The sequence below is a fragment of the Argopecten irradians genome, chromosome 14 (assembly GCF_041381155.1).
Source record: "Argopecten irradians isolate NY chromosome 14, Ai_NY, whole genome shotgun sequence".
Taxonomy (NCBI): Eukaryota; Metazoa; Mollusca; class Bivalvia; order Pectinida; family Pectinidae; genus Argopecten; species Argopecten irradians.
Genome location: NC_091147.1, coordinates 27,605,717 through 27,620,294, shown reverse-complemented (window position 1 = coordinate 27,620,294; position 14,578 = coordinate 27,605,717). Strand labels below are relative to the sequence as shown.

General features: G+C 37.0%; 2 protein-coding genes across 3 annotated transcripts in view; one reads left to right on the top strand and one right to left on the bottom strand.

Annotated features, from left to right (window-relative positions):
* Positions 1 to 14,578, top strand: part of LOC138306926 (uncharacterized) — a 119,672-nt gene that overhangs the window by 36,798 nt on the left and 68,296 nt on the right. The window lies entirely within an intron of this gene.
* On the bottom strand, positions 388 to 11,526 carry LOC138308177 (integral membrane protein GPR180-like). 2 transcript variants are annotated; one of them, XM_069249120.1, is made up of 9 exons: positions 11,153 to 11,524; positions 8,720 to 8,860; positions 7,566 to 7,775; positions 7,137 to 7,317; positions 6,694 to 6,743; positions 5,866 to 6,017; positions 3,067 to 3,258; positions 2,368 to 2,445; positions 388 to 1,517 (listed from the first exon to the last, which is right to left on the bottom strand). In XM_069249120.1, the coding sequence occupies exons 1-9, from the start codon at positions 11,295 to 11,297 to the stop codon at positions 1,362 to 1,364; spliced, it is 1,305 nt and encodes a 434-aa protein (XP_069105221.1). In that variant the 5' UTR covers positions 11,298 to 11,524; the 3' UTR covers positions 388 to 1,361. The 2 variants fall into 2 exon arrangements, with proteins under 2 accessions (XP_069105221.1, XP_069105222.1); XM_069249121.1 differs by lacking the exon at positions 8,720 to 8,860 and having other exon boundaries at positions 11,153 to 11,526.

Sequence of the window (14,578 nt, the reverse complement as noted above, 5' to 3'; positions counted from 1 at the left end):
CTTCATACCAAAGTTTTTATCTTTTCTCACCATTACTACACATACAACATACAGTGTCAGGAGAAGACCTTCATACCAAAGTTTTTATCTTTTCTCACCAATTACTACACATACAACATACAGTGTCAGGAGAAGACCTTCATACCAAAGTTTTTATCTTTTCTCACCATTACTACACATACAACATACAGTGTCAGGAGTAGACCTTCATACCAAAGATTTTATCTTTTCTCACCATTACTACACATACAACATACAGTGTCAGGAGAAGACCTTCATACCAAAGTTTTTATCTTTTCTCACCATTACTACACATACAACATACAGTGTCAGGAGAAGACCTTCATACCAAAGTTTTTATATTTTCTCACCAATTACTACACATACAACATACAGTGTCAGGAGAAGACCTTCATACCAAAGTTTTTATCTTTTCTCACCAATTACTACACATACAACATACAGTGTCAGGAGTAGACCTTCATACCAAAGTTTTTATCTTTTCTCACCAATTACTACACATACAACATACAGTGTCAGGAGTAGACCTTCATACCAAAGTTTTTATATTTTCTCACTAATTACTACACATACAACATACAGTGTCAGGAGAAGACCTTCATACCAAAGTTTTTATCTTTTCTCACCAATTACTACACATACAACATACAGTGTCAGGAGAAGACCTTCATACCAAAGTTTTTATCTTTTCTCACCAATTACTACACATACAACATACAGTGTCAGGAGAAGACCTTCATACCAAAGTTTTTATCTTTTCTCACCATTACTACACATACAACATACAGTGTCAGGAGAAGACCTTCATACCAAAGTTTTTATCTTTTCTCACCAATTACTACACATACAACATACAGTGTCAGGAGTAGACCTTCATACCAAAGTTTTTATCTTTTCTCACCAATTACTACACATACAACATACAGTGTCAGGAGGAAACCTTCATACCAAAGTTTTTATCTTTTCTCACCAATTACTACACATACAACATACAGTGTCAGGAGTAGACCTTCATACCAAAGTTTTTATCTTTTCTCACTAATTACTACACATACAACATACAGTGTCAGGAGAAGACCTTCATACCAAAGATTTTATCTTTTCTCACTAATTACTACACATACAACATACAGTGACAGGAGAAGACCTTCATACCAAAGTTTTTATCTTTTCTCACCATTACTACACATACAACATACAGTGTCAGGAGAAGACCTTCATACCAAAGTTTTTATCTTTTCTCACCATTACTACACATACAACATACAGTGTCAGGAGAAGACCTTCATACCAAAGTTTTTATCTTTTCTCACCAATTATTACACATACAACATGCAGTGTCAGGAGTAGACCTTCATACCAAAGTTTTTATCAATTCTGAGAGGCAGTGTACTGGACAGGGCTGAGATTTCCCAGTACAGACTACGAGACAGAAATAATTTATACAACATGGCCACAGCCAAGCACTGACATAGCACCACGCCCATTGTTATTATCTGAAAAAAACAAAATCAGGTTTAATACAAACAGCAGTTTGGTAACAAAACATATTTGTCAAATTAATATACTGTTATACCCTGGCCAATAGCCTAGAATTTATTACTCGTTCGTTTCTAGTTAAGAGCATCTACATATCCATCAAGCAAATGAAACAATTCTGCTTATTTGCATAGGATAATTTCAAGAAGAAAACATGTGAATATAAATAAGCGGAATCCTTTGTATTCTACCTTTATTTAGGCTCAGGTGCTGTTAATTAAGCATTGAAGTCAATATTTTTTAATTTCATCAGGGTATGAAAGAAATTTTGTTTACAAACTGTGTGAATCTGCGTAGCGGATTCTTACAAAAGTTTGCAAACAAAATTTATTTCACACCCCGATGCAATAAAAAATATTGACTTCAATGCTTGTAATTAATTTCCAGGCTACTTAATGAAATGAAGTACATTTTCATGTACGATTCCATTGATTTTTTCCAATGGATTATTTTTTCAAAATCAATTTGCAACGTCAATGTTTCTATTGTGACGTCACAATAGAGTTTCCGCGCCATTTCTCGTTTTTTTTTTTTCATTGTGGAATGAAAAAAATGAATAGGCCAATCAGAAAGCCAGATACAAAGGAAAATTAAGTACATGTTTAAGGTAATAATTAAAAAAATACATGTATATATCCTCTAACTATCACTAGCTAAAATAATACTGAGAAATATAATGTGTCCGAACTATCTGTAGGTTTGAATTAACAGAATGTTTACCGTATATATATCTTGTATAATATATGTATTGAGTATATATTTGACTTATCTTGTGTTTTATTATACATAATTTAAATTACAACTTACCTTATATCTAAGGTATTCGTACAATAACCAAGATACCACGACAATAACAGGGTAACACAAGAACCACAACATACAGCACTGCAAAGGAACATCAGAATCAGACAAGGCAATACTCAACAAACTCCTAACACTGATGATATGGTCTCTTACATATTGAACAAAAGCATCTTAAACGATAGACAATGAAGGTTGCCAAAGAGTTCTATTAATTAATGATTGATACCACAATATGGCTCGATCAAGTTACCATCATTAAGACCAGAAACATATTAATAATAGATGTATATATAAATTCTGTTAAGACAAGTGTTTACTTCTGACTTGTATAAAACATCTCACAAATGAGTGTAAAGTATCTAGCTGCAATGTTTTGTCTATGGGAAATACCAGTAAAGGCTTGAGGAAATCTCAGTCTTCAAGATACTTTTATAAATTTAAGTGGACCAAGACCAGATAAGATTCTAACATGCTTAATTCATGTAATGCCTTAACAAAAGAATAGTTTTGAAGTGTATAGTACATACTTTTACATACAGTATGTTTATATGTTATACAATTCGTCCCACAAACTATTACAAAAAATTACGATTCTTTTCTTGACTTTTGTCTAATAAAAGTTTTAACAATTACAAAATTCTTTCAATTATCAACTCTCACAAATGTAACCTTGGTTTAAAATAAGCCTAGCGGTAGCCTTACCTTAGTAAATGACTTATAAAATTCCCTTCTGAGAGCACTACGTTCTGATGCCACAGTACTCTGTAGGTTCCAAGCAAACAGAGCAGCCAGCAGAATACGAAGGAAGACGAGAGCAAGGCCTCCGTAACTCCTCTGTGCATGGTACATCCGGTGTTCTCGGTCCGAGTACTGCTCCCACATAAACAGCAAGGCCTATAACCACAACCAAAAGTTTAGAGGCATTTTCATTACACTTCTGCAAGTGATCTCCTATAAAGCTACCTATCTGATATCTAAAAGAATAACATATTTATCCTTATTCTTACTTTTAATATCACTGAATATATAAATATCTTATGTAATCTAATTACTAAATCCATTTTTTTTTTTAAATTCATTTGTTTTGTTTTCTGTAAATTTCTTAATTTGAGACAAAGTCAGTCAAGGTCATGCAAGGTTTTTGAAATAGTTGATAGCTGAATTACCCAGAGAAAAACAGGTTATTACTTACAACTGCCCCATATTGGTTTCAAACGTTCAATGAGGTTTGGTGTATATCTTACAATTACATCACCCAGGGTTAATAAAGGATATGCTAGGTTAAGAAGGTGGAGGAAAGCTGGAGTACAAGGAGAAATACCACCAACCTACTGTAGGTATCTGGCAATTGCAACTTTCCCATGTGAGATTTGAATTCAAACACCTTAACCATTTGGCCACCAAGACCCAGACAGGGTTTGCTCTTGACAGAATGTCGAGACACCTTTACCACTCAGCCACCACAGCCCACAGATACATATATATATTATGTAGAAGGTTAGTGACAGAATGTTGAGACATCTTAACCACTCTGCCACCACAACCCACAGATAGAAGGTTAGTGACAGAATGCTGAGACATCTTAACCACTCAGCAGCCACAACCCACAGATAGAAGGTTAGTGACAGAATGCTTGAGACACCTTAACCACTCAGCGACCAGAAACCCACAGATAGAAGGTTAGTGACAGAAATGCTGAGACACCTTAACCACCTCCAGTGGCCACAACCCACAGATAGAAGGTTAGTGACAGAATGCTGAACATCTGTTGAGACACCTTAACCACTCAGCCACCACAACCCACAGATAGAAGGTTAGTGACAGAATGTTGAGACACCTTAACCACTCAGCCACCACAACCCACAGATAGAAGGTTAGTGACAGAATGCTGAGACACCTTAACCACTCTGCCACCACAACCCACAGATAGAAGGTTAGTGACAGAATGTTGAGACACCTTAACCACTCTGCCACCACAACCCACAGATAGAAGGTTAGTGACAGAATGTTGAGACAACCCACAGATTAGAAGGTTAGTGACAGATTGTTGAGACACCTTAACCACTCTGCCACCACAACCCACAGATAGAAGGTTAGTGACAGAATGCTGAGACACCTTAACCACCACAGCGACTACAACCCCACAGATAGAAGGTGAGTGACAGAATGTTGAGACACCTTAACCACTCTGCCACCACAAACCCACAGATAGAAGGTTAGTGACAGAAAGCTGAGACACTTACCACTTACCACAACCCACAGAAGGTTAGGACAAACCCACTCTGCCACCACACCCACAGATAGAAGGTTAGTGACAGAATGTTGAGACACCTTAACCACTCTGCCACCACAACCCACAGATAGAAGGTTAGTGACAGAATGTTGAGACATGTTAACCACTCTGCCACCACAACCCACAGATAGAAGGTTAGTGACAGAATGCTGAGACACCTTAACCACTCAGCGACTACAACCCACAGATAGAAGGTTAGTGACAGAATGAACTTGAGACACCTTAACCACTCTGCCACCACAACCCACAGATAGAAGGTTAGTGACAGAATGTTGAGACCACCTTAACCACTCAGCCACCACAACCCACAGATAGAAGGTTAGTGACAGAATGTTGAGACATCTTAACCACTCAGCGACCACAACCCACAGATAGAAGGTTAGTGACAGAATGTTGAGACACCTTAACCACTCTGCCACCACAACCCACAGATAGAAGGTTAGTGACAGAATGTTGAGACACCTTAACCACATCGAGTGCCACCACAACCCACAGATATGAAAGTTAGTGACAGAAATGTTGAGACACCTTACTCAACTCGGCGACCACAACCCACAGATAGAAGGTTAGTGACAGAATGTTGAGACACCTTAACCACTCTGCCACCACAACCCACAGATAGAAGGTTAGTGACAGAATGTTGAGACACCTTAACCACTCTGCCACCACAACCCACAGATAGAAGGTTAGTGACAGAATGTTGAGACACCTTAACCACTCAGCCACCACAACCCACAGATAGAAGGTTAGTGACAGAATGCTGAGACACCTTAACCACTCTGCCACCACAACCCACAGATAGAAGGTTAGTGACAGAATGCCGAGACACCTTAACCACTCAGCGACCACAACCCACAGATAGAAGGTTAGTGACAGAATGCCGAGACACCTTAACCACTCAGCGACCACAACCCACAGATTAACCACTCAGCGACCACAACCCACAGATAGAAGGTTAGTGACAGAATGCTGAGACACCTTAACCACTCAGCCACCAACAACCCACAGATAGAAGGTTAGTGGCAGAATGCCGAGACATCTTAACCACTCAGCACAGCCACAACCCACAGATAGAAGGTTAGTGACAGAATGCTGAGACACCTTAACCACTCAGCGATCACAACCCACAGATAGAAGGTTAGTGGCAGAATGCTGAGACACCTTAACCACTCTGCCACCACAGCTCCTAAATATTGATCTCTGCTCACCTGTAGCACTCCCATCGCTCCAACAACCCGGGCGGCTGGCTTCTTGGTGATCATCTGTAGATGGGAGAATCGGTAGGACGTTCCCAGGGTCCAGCCTAGACTCAAACTCAGTAACATGTAGAGCATTGCAAACTGGGACAGCACATCCACAACTGTCAACAGATAGTGACATTTAGTTCAAATTATCATTCTGAAAATATGACGGCTCCATATTTAAAATGTTGTTATCTTTGAAAACATTACAATTTGATGTTTTTTGCACAACTTCATAATATAAGCTACCGCAGAACCTACTACGGTACTCTAAACTATTTCAATCTTCAATTTTTTTCCTGATGTATATTTCCATTCCTTTGGTGAATTTGCTGTCATTATTTTTGATTGGCATTTCAAATCGATGGATTGTCAGATAACTGTCAATAAAATCACACTTGACTTTGTATTTTGTTCTGTTTATGCTACGTTTTCTCCAACGTTGAATAGGTATGTAGATGTGCGTTTGTGAACACAAGGCATATAATATATGGTTACATGCTGCCCGGCGATCAGTGATAAATTACCAATAAGAACACGGGTGTTCTTTTTAAGAAATTATACAAGCTGTACCAGTCTAGGATTACTTTATGACCTAAATTAATATCTGAAATATTTCAGCATTTTGATGATTGTCAAGTCTTTAGTCGACGCGTACTATATACCTATAATCCATAATTTTGGCCGACATATGGGCATATCGGAGGTTTTTGTTTCTGAGGTTTGGTACGCTGATTTTATAATATACTTATAATATGTTCAAATAAAATTGAATGTGAAGAGCTAAGCACTTACACTCTGATATCAATGCCAGGAATGTGGAGCCAAGGCCGTCTTTTGAATACCTGTAATTCAGAACAAGAGAAGAGTAATTGCACAGGTAAATAAACAACAGAATGAGACATGACTGTAGATATGATTGAGGGCATCACCATTTTCATCACTCCAACGTCCCAAAACCACACACTGGTTTCATTGCAGGATCATAAAAATATGTTAATATGTACGAGAGGTTGAATAAGGAAACTCGCTCTACATGTCTAGATGCATGATTCAACACATACACATCTGCTCAGTTCCATCTCTCTGTTTAAAACTTGAAGAGATTTGATTCGCCCAAGGAGAATAACTTATACAATTTGATCGAGATTATCTCCCCTTGGCTGTATGTACACAACATCTATGTAAGTACCAGTATAGCATTAATTTATATATTATGTACCGGTGAATATACTGACCATTGTAAGTGAATCATCATTGTAAAGGCCCCTAGGGCCTGTAGTCCCGTAGACAAGGTCAACAGGATGAGCACCAACTGCATAGGACCGCCCTTCTTCAAGGTCTCATGTAGGCGAGGGACAAATATACAACCAATCACAAAGTAAGCAAGAATCAGCAACTGGTAGAATCTCAGTAGGCCTGAAACAAAGGATTGAGGTCTCTTGTAGGAGAGGAATGAATAGATATACAACCAATAACAAAATTAGCCAGAATCAAAAACCGTTAGAATCTCCATAAGCCTGAAACAAACAGTTACAGTTAATTTTTATTGATCACTATTATTCAAATTACACCTTTTTAGTAAGTTTACCCCAAAGATGAGTATAGATTAAGACAATTTTAATGAGACTCAAACTTTATTCAATAGTATTTGGTAGGATTTTTACCTGTTTCATCATCTCCAAAGTGTTCTGTTGGATTGCCAAGCGCATCAGGATTGAAGAGCTGTATTTTGTAGGCGATGTAATTTGGAGATTCTCCGGGAAATAAAGGCCTGTCCACATCACAGGTGTAGGAGTCCGCGTACAGGATATTCCACAGGCGAGGCTGTTTATAGTGTGATACAGTGATACTGCCATTGGTTCCCTGTAGTTCATCTAAATATGATAACCACAAACGATCAGCAAATTCATGTTTGAATTAATTAATTAAAGCCAAAGACAATAGAAATTCCATCATAACGACTTAAGAATATAAGTCAATATTCCTTTAATTTGTCTTAAATTACTGACAGCCATTGAATGATTTAGCTATTTCAGTTATATCAAGTCTTTTCTCATCTTTTCGTTTAGTATCCTTATAAAGAGAACATTTACTGTACATCTCTTGATGTATTGAGTCTATCCAAGGAATAAGAAATTAAAGTTATGTATGTACAACTGGCCATCAACTTATATGCATACATACTGGCAGCAATTTTCCCAACATAACGACAACTCCTTACAGTTGCACCCCCTCCAACCCCACAACCCCCACACACACACACTTTATATAAGTTAATCATAAAATGAAGACATCCTTATAGTTATAGGCACAATGGCTTCATTTCCTTACCAGTCTACATCCTTGTTTATACCACTATCTCCCTTGTCACATGATCATAATATGTACAAGGGATATTATAGTATATAAGGATTATAAATACCACTAAAAATACTAGTAGCTTCTTTCCAAAGCTCTGATAACTTTGGACAGCTTGAATTGTTGAGACATAAAAACAGCCCACCATTTTATATATATGTACTGTATACAGACATTTAAACACCTGAACTGTCTCTCATTAAGACAGACATACACACTCATGTTTATTTATTGACATCTGCCGACCTTACTGATCCCCACATATACATGTGGAATCAAACCTGTCTATAAAGACCATCCAAGGGACACAGGAAAACTGATCTTTATACCCAGGTGGTCTTTATACATAGGTTAAATTGTGTTGAAATTGGTGATGGGGACCCTAAAAAAGAGGTCTTATTAAAGCAGTTGGTCGTAATACAAAGGTTCAGCAAAGACAGGTTTTACTGTATAGACTTACACACAGCCCTAGCTTTGGACAACTTGTGGCGACAGTCAGATGTGGTGAACAGAGCATCACGCCAGTCTTCGTTAAGGAACAGGTAAAGCTTAGGTGGTGTATGACCAGTAGTGTTTAGTGTGTAATTTAGCAACGCATCACCTGTTAAAAAATCAACACACTTAATTAAAACTGATTAATCAGATTAATTGGTTAGTTTTCAAATCAATAAGCATTAGTTCTACATGTACACATTACGTTAGGTATATGTATTCCCAACATTTTTATCAATGAAAGCCATTTAAGGTGTTGTCAAGGGGTGGATACAAGCATACAATCTGGATGAGAATATAGGATGCCTCGTAATACCCAGTAATTACATTGGATTGAGTCATTCATTGATGATCATGGTCATCAATTCAAGGCTTCATCAGTACACAGTTTATCCTGCTGGTGTTTGGAGGTCCTGTGTTTGAACTCCAGTCTTGGCTGCAACATTAATCTGTTATCTCGTCTTTGCATATTACCGAGTTAACCTCCCTTGCAGGAAGGTATATTCATTGTGAAGTCATTATTTTGTGAGCGAAACTTATGTTGTTTTATCTGAAAAGTATGACATTTATATAAGCTGCACCCCAAAGTTAGGCCCATGCACCAACATAACCATCTATGTATACGATCCGATCTCTATCCGATGGGTTAATATTCCGGACATATACCACAAACCCTCCACCTCTGGGATGCGTATCGAATCCCATGTGGGCAGTTGCCAGGTACAGACTGCTGAACCGGTGTTTTTTTCTCCGGGTACTCCGCTTTTCCTCCACCAACAAACCTGGCAACGTCCTTACATGACCCTGGCTGTTAATAGGACGTAAAACTAAAACAAACCAAACTATTAAAGTACGTGTAAAGCTTATAAATCGTTTAGAATCACGAAACTGTAACTTTACAGTATGTAAATATATAACAAATAAAACTCACTATGATGTAAATTAAATACTTTAGCAAAATGGACTTGGTCATGTTTCTGTTCGTTGTTTATTCTGCCATTACATAAGCCTAATTGTGTGTAAACAAACATGACGGCCGTAATCCACGCTTATTTTCTTTCATTTTTCAGCATGCCGGAATTAAAATACTTTCTTCAGTATGCATATGATTTTATTTTATCTCTATTTTGATATATTTCGCGAATTTATTATATTGATGTGTAAAGGATTACTGTATTATCAAGGCTTGCATCATTAACCTAAAACTGACTTCTTAAGCGATAGCATACAAATGACATCTCAATCATTAACTACAAGTACACATTGAATTTATATTACATACACTCAAGGGCAGATAACTTTGTAAATATGCACACACTTTGTTTTATTGCTTATATATTGCTTTATTAGTTTAAAGGGACAATTCATTCTAAGAGAACATTAAAATTTGTACATATATCGGAAAAAACCCAGTTCTAATGGAATTTAGATCAGTCCGTTTTTACTGTGATGTGCCTGAAAAGACCATGGTGGTGACATGTGTGTGAAATTTTCAAACTCGCTCGCTGTCCGCCATTACACATTGTGGTCGAACTTCTTGTATGCCGAACCTTGTCCCTTGCTAGTAGAGTAATGCAACTTTTGTCTATAACTGCTCAAATCGCTCTGACTATAGTTTGTTTACCTTATTAGGTGAATTATCTTGCCTCAAAATCATTTTATCACCTTCGCAGTGGTTATGTAGTTCATTTGTTTAACGTGCGTGACTTTGGCTCGGGTATAGGTACAGCGCCCATATTCTACAGTACCTGGTAACTGCGCCCATGTTCATGCCCCACATGTGATTCAAACTCGCGACCCAGAGGGGCTTAATGTGGTACATAATGCGCATGTGGCAATTACCGATTTATATGTAGCGGGATTGGACTGGGTCGATCATCAGTGACCAGGTAGCTCAGTCGGTAGAGCACTCGTTCTAAGGGTGGACCGTGTTCGAATCCCAGTCTGGCCGCTACATTCTCTCCTCTCCTGTAATTGCAGGCGCCCAACTAAATAACCCACAGTGGTGGTGTTTGAAAGGATCTCGTATGTCTTCGAGAGCGGAAGGAGGATTGTAGTGGTATTGGACTGGGTCGATCATCAGTGACCAGGTAGCTCAGTCGGTAGAGCACTTGGCTAGTGTTCGGAGTACCCGGGTTCGAATCCCTGTCTGGCCCCTATACTTTTTTTCCTTTCCTGTTACATATATAACAGTTATCGCAATAGAACAGCAGAATAATTTGGAATTGTCCATGACTAATTTAGTGTATATATTTACAAGTGAAAGGTAACATATTACAGAGAATTGTTGTCTTATTCTTTACACTTGTATAAAGGTATATGCCTTGATAAACACTCATCTGCAGTTTCACAGGGTACTAGGCCTAATAGTACACACACAATTTATTAATGTTATACATACCATGGAAACAATAAGTCGTGAGAAACTGGCCCCAATCTTTCTGAGACCCAGCTGTAGAGACAGAACCCGTTATTGTTTTGGCATCGTTTTCAAAAACAAAATATAAAATAAACAGAAAGTAAATAATGCATCTTTGGTTGGTCATTATATGTAAATTTAAAGAAAAATGATTAATAGCTAATTAACCAATCAAATACATTATCCAATATCCATATTCCAAGACTTTGAAATAAATTTTGATTTCTACTAGAGCATCTGTCAACTCGCCTGTTGCTGAACGTTTTCAACGTGTACTGTGTGTGCATGTCGTAAAATTATAAAGGAGGGTTTTAGAGAAATATATCATTATACTATAATAAGTCTATCGATTTTCTTGTGTGCTGATTTGTTTGTTATCATTTTTCTTAAATAAACTTACCTTTATAAATAATATGTCATATTTACAATAACGTTAGGTAGCAGTGTACAGTTAGACCGAATGGCCATGGGTGAGATTTTCATTAAGCAGAAAGCCACTGTTTTAATATATGCATAAAAAGAAATAACAAAATGTATATGTCCTAAAATTGGTGAATTCAATCTAGAGACTTATATTCAGGCTTCACATTTGCATAAAAAAAAATAAAAAAAGGGTTCGAGATTAATGGTTTGGTTAGCGGGGATTCCGACGATTTACAGGACCGTGCAGAAACGGGCAGGATCGGGAATCAGACAGAATCGGGCAGGATCGGGAGTACAAAATAGTCGTTTATAAATGATACAAATGCATTGAAATTAAAGTGTAGATATCGAATATAAATATGACGGAAAGGCAAGGCCTTATAAGGGCGCAGCATGATGGTTTCAGGAATTATTTAATTATGCAATGTATCAAAATTGCACAAATGAAAAAAAATGAAAAAAAAAACGGGGCTGAATTTCTGTTTTATATATATTTATATCTTCACACTCGATCCGGTTCCTTGGAAACTTTCACATTTGAGATGGAATCCCTTAGTTAAAAAATGGAAGAAATTTTATCTACCTTCCCAGATATTTCGTTTTTTGAACCAGCTTGCTTAATAATTGGGAATGTTGCCTATCAATTGAACGCTGTGCAAAAATGAGCAAAGGCACTAAACCTCTGTAAACAACCTCTGCCTGATTAAGAATATATATATATTTTTTTATCATATAATGAGCGGACTTCAAAGCACCGCATTCCCGCTGATTGGATTTTTTCAGTGGGGAAAAATGGCGGCCGCAAACTGAAGCTAAAAAAATAAAAAAATGTCAGTGTGTAGGATTGAATTTGAAAGATTGTGTTTTTTCCTGCTTCGCACTTCGTGCCCTTCGGGCACTATATGCTGCGCCCCTTATTAATTTGTTAACCTATTTTGACCAAAAAAAAGTAATATGAATCATGCACGGCATAGGAAGAGCGAAGCTCTACTTGTTTATTTTATTTTCTATTTCATGTCAGAAACATATATACCTATGTATATATATGTTTCTGTTCATGTAAAAGATATAATTTAGAAATAAAAGGACGTACTTTAAACTATAGAAGTATTTGATATAATAATTGTCTAGCATAAACTCAGAGAAATGAACTCAAAGATTAGTATTTCTCTGTGTCCACGCAAGGCCTGGAGTACCGCGTATGCGAATCCTATGATTTCGCGCCATTTGTTAATGTGATGTGACGTCATGATTCCTTGTGCTCATCTTCGCTTGGTGGATATTTTGATTGCATTCCATAGCTTTTAATTTTCAAGTGTTATTATTATTATTTAAAAAATAATATAAAAAAAAGTGTTTAATTACTCCTGTTATGCATTTGCATTAGTTATATACATAATGTATATATATTTACTCGGGAGAGCAGAACCGGAGCAACGCAGGTTAAACCGGAAGTACGAATTTTTTTTAGCCATCCATGTATATTTACACTTGCTAGACTTGGTCACTATATACGCTAATACTAGCCGATTTTGTTTACCATAACTGCATGGTAACATTGAACTTTGAACTTGCGTAAGGAAATGTTCTGTGCAACGTAAAAGGACTACTTTTTTTAAAAAAAAGAAACACATGGCTTTGTTTACATTTTGACGCAACATTACGTGTATATTGTTGTTTTTTTTCATAGAATTTTGGAAAAATGTAAACAATGATTCAAACAATTTTTAAATTAACAATTGTATAAAGAAACGGAAAAATATCCCGACCGGCGACGTGCTTTCATTTTTGTTTAAAAATGATGGGTGTCAAATGTAAACATTACCTCTGTGCCTATGTTCGTCCTACGATCGAGCCTTTGGGGTGGACGGGTGTGAGACCCTCTGATAGAGGTCAGTTATAAACATATCCTCTTGTCTTTGTTCTTTGAGTACATTGTATTTAATCATGTGTATTATAAAACATGCACCGCTAATAATCCACGTGTTGACAAGTTTCCGCGTCACCACAAATACATTGTATCCATCGAACACAAGTGAATTTGTTTCATCTATCGATTGCGATATGGATCTAAGCGTAGATTATATAATCACATGGCTCCAAGGATGTAATATCGTCAAGTCAGACGACATCTCACACACATTGAGCTACTTGAAAATCGGTGTTTTGACATTCTTCGGCCAAACTAAAGTGTGTAAGCGTGCGTCAGCTTCGCCTCGCTGCACAATAACGGTCACCGAGTTCACACATGTGGCCGTGTACAAATTCTTTATGTTATTACGCTATATATTAACTTTTAGCAAAATTGAATATATATTTAAAGTTCTGATCTGATTAAATAAATTATCTCTGAAATTTACTTTGTTTGTCATGTTTATTTTACACTAAAATATTGAAACTTTTTTGTCGTCGCGGATGAATAATTCTACCTTACGTGAAGCGTCAATCATTCGCTGTTTCAATTGAGTAAGCTCCTCCCACTTTTGACCGACTTTTATTGAATAATTACGTCACTTTCAAATGACGATTTTATTGCATAAAATATATAAATAAAAAGTCGTGTGAGTGTAAATATAGGGATTGGATTTCGTTTTTATGTGTTAACCATGCTTGTATGGAGCAATTCCTCTAAGAATATATTCAATATGGGGCGCTAACGCGCCCTATAGAAATATTCTTAGAGAATTGCTCAATACAAGCATGGTTAACATAAAAACGAAATCCAATCCCTATATGCAGATCATTTATCTCCGCCATATGTACTTTTGCAAAAATCATATTTTTCTTGCGTGGTGGACAGAAAATGACCGAGCAGGGATTGGTCAATTTTAAAACCGATAACGTTAGCTAATCTAAATTAGAGAAGAATATTCAAAACGATCTTGATGAAGAAATGTGAAATATATAGGCATTTTCACAAAATCCACTCAATACTAATGGCGCAAGGATCAATTGAAGTTCGGATAAAATGGACGTTATATATAT

Coding starts and splice junctions, on each gene's coding strand:
- LOC138308177 (XM_069249120.1), bottom strand. CDS start 11,297: ATGACCAACCAAAGATGCATTATTTACTTTCTGTTTATTTTATATTTT. Junction 7,318..7,565: donor CTTTGGAGATGATGAAACAG/GTAAAAATCCTA, acceptor CCTTTGTTTCAG/GCCTACTGAGATTCTACCAG. Junction 3,259..5,865: donor GAGCGATGGGAGTGCTACAG/GTGAGCAGAGAT, acceptor TTGTGGTTATAG/GCCTTGCTGTTTATGTGGGA.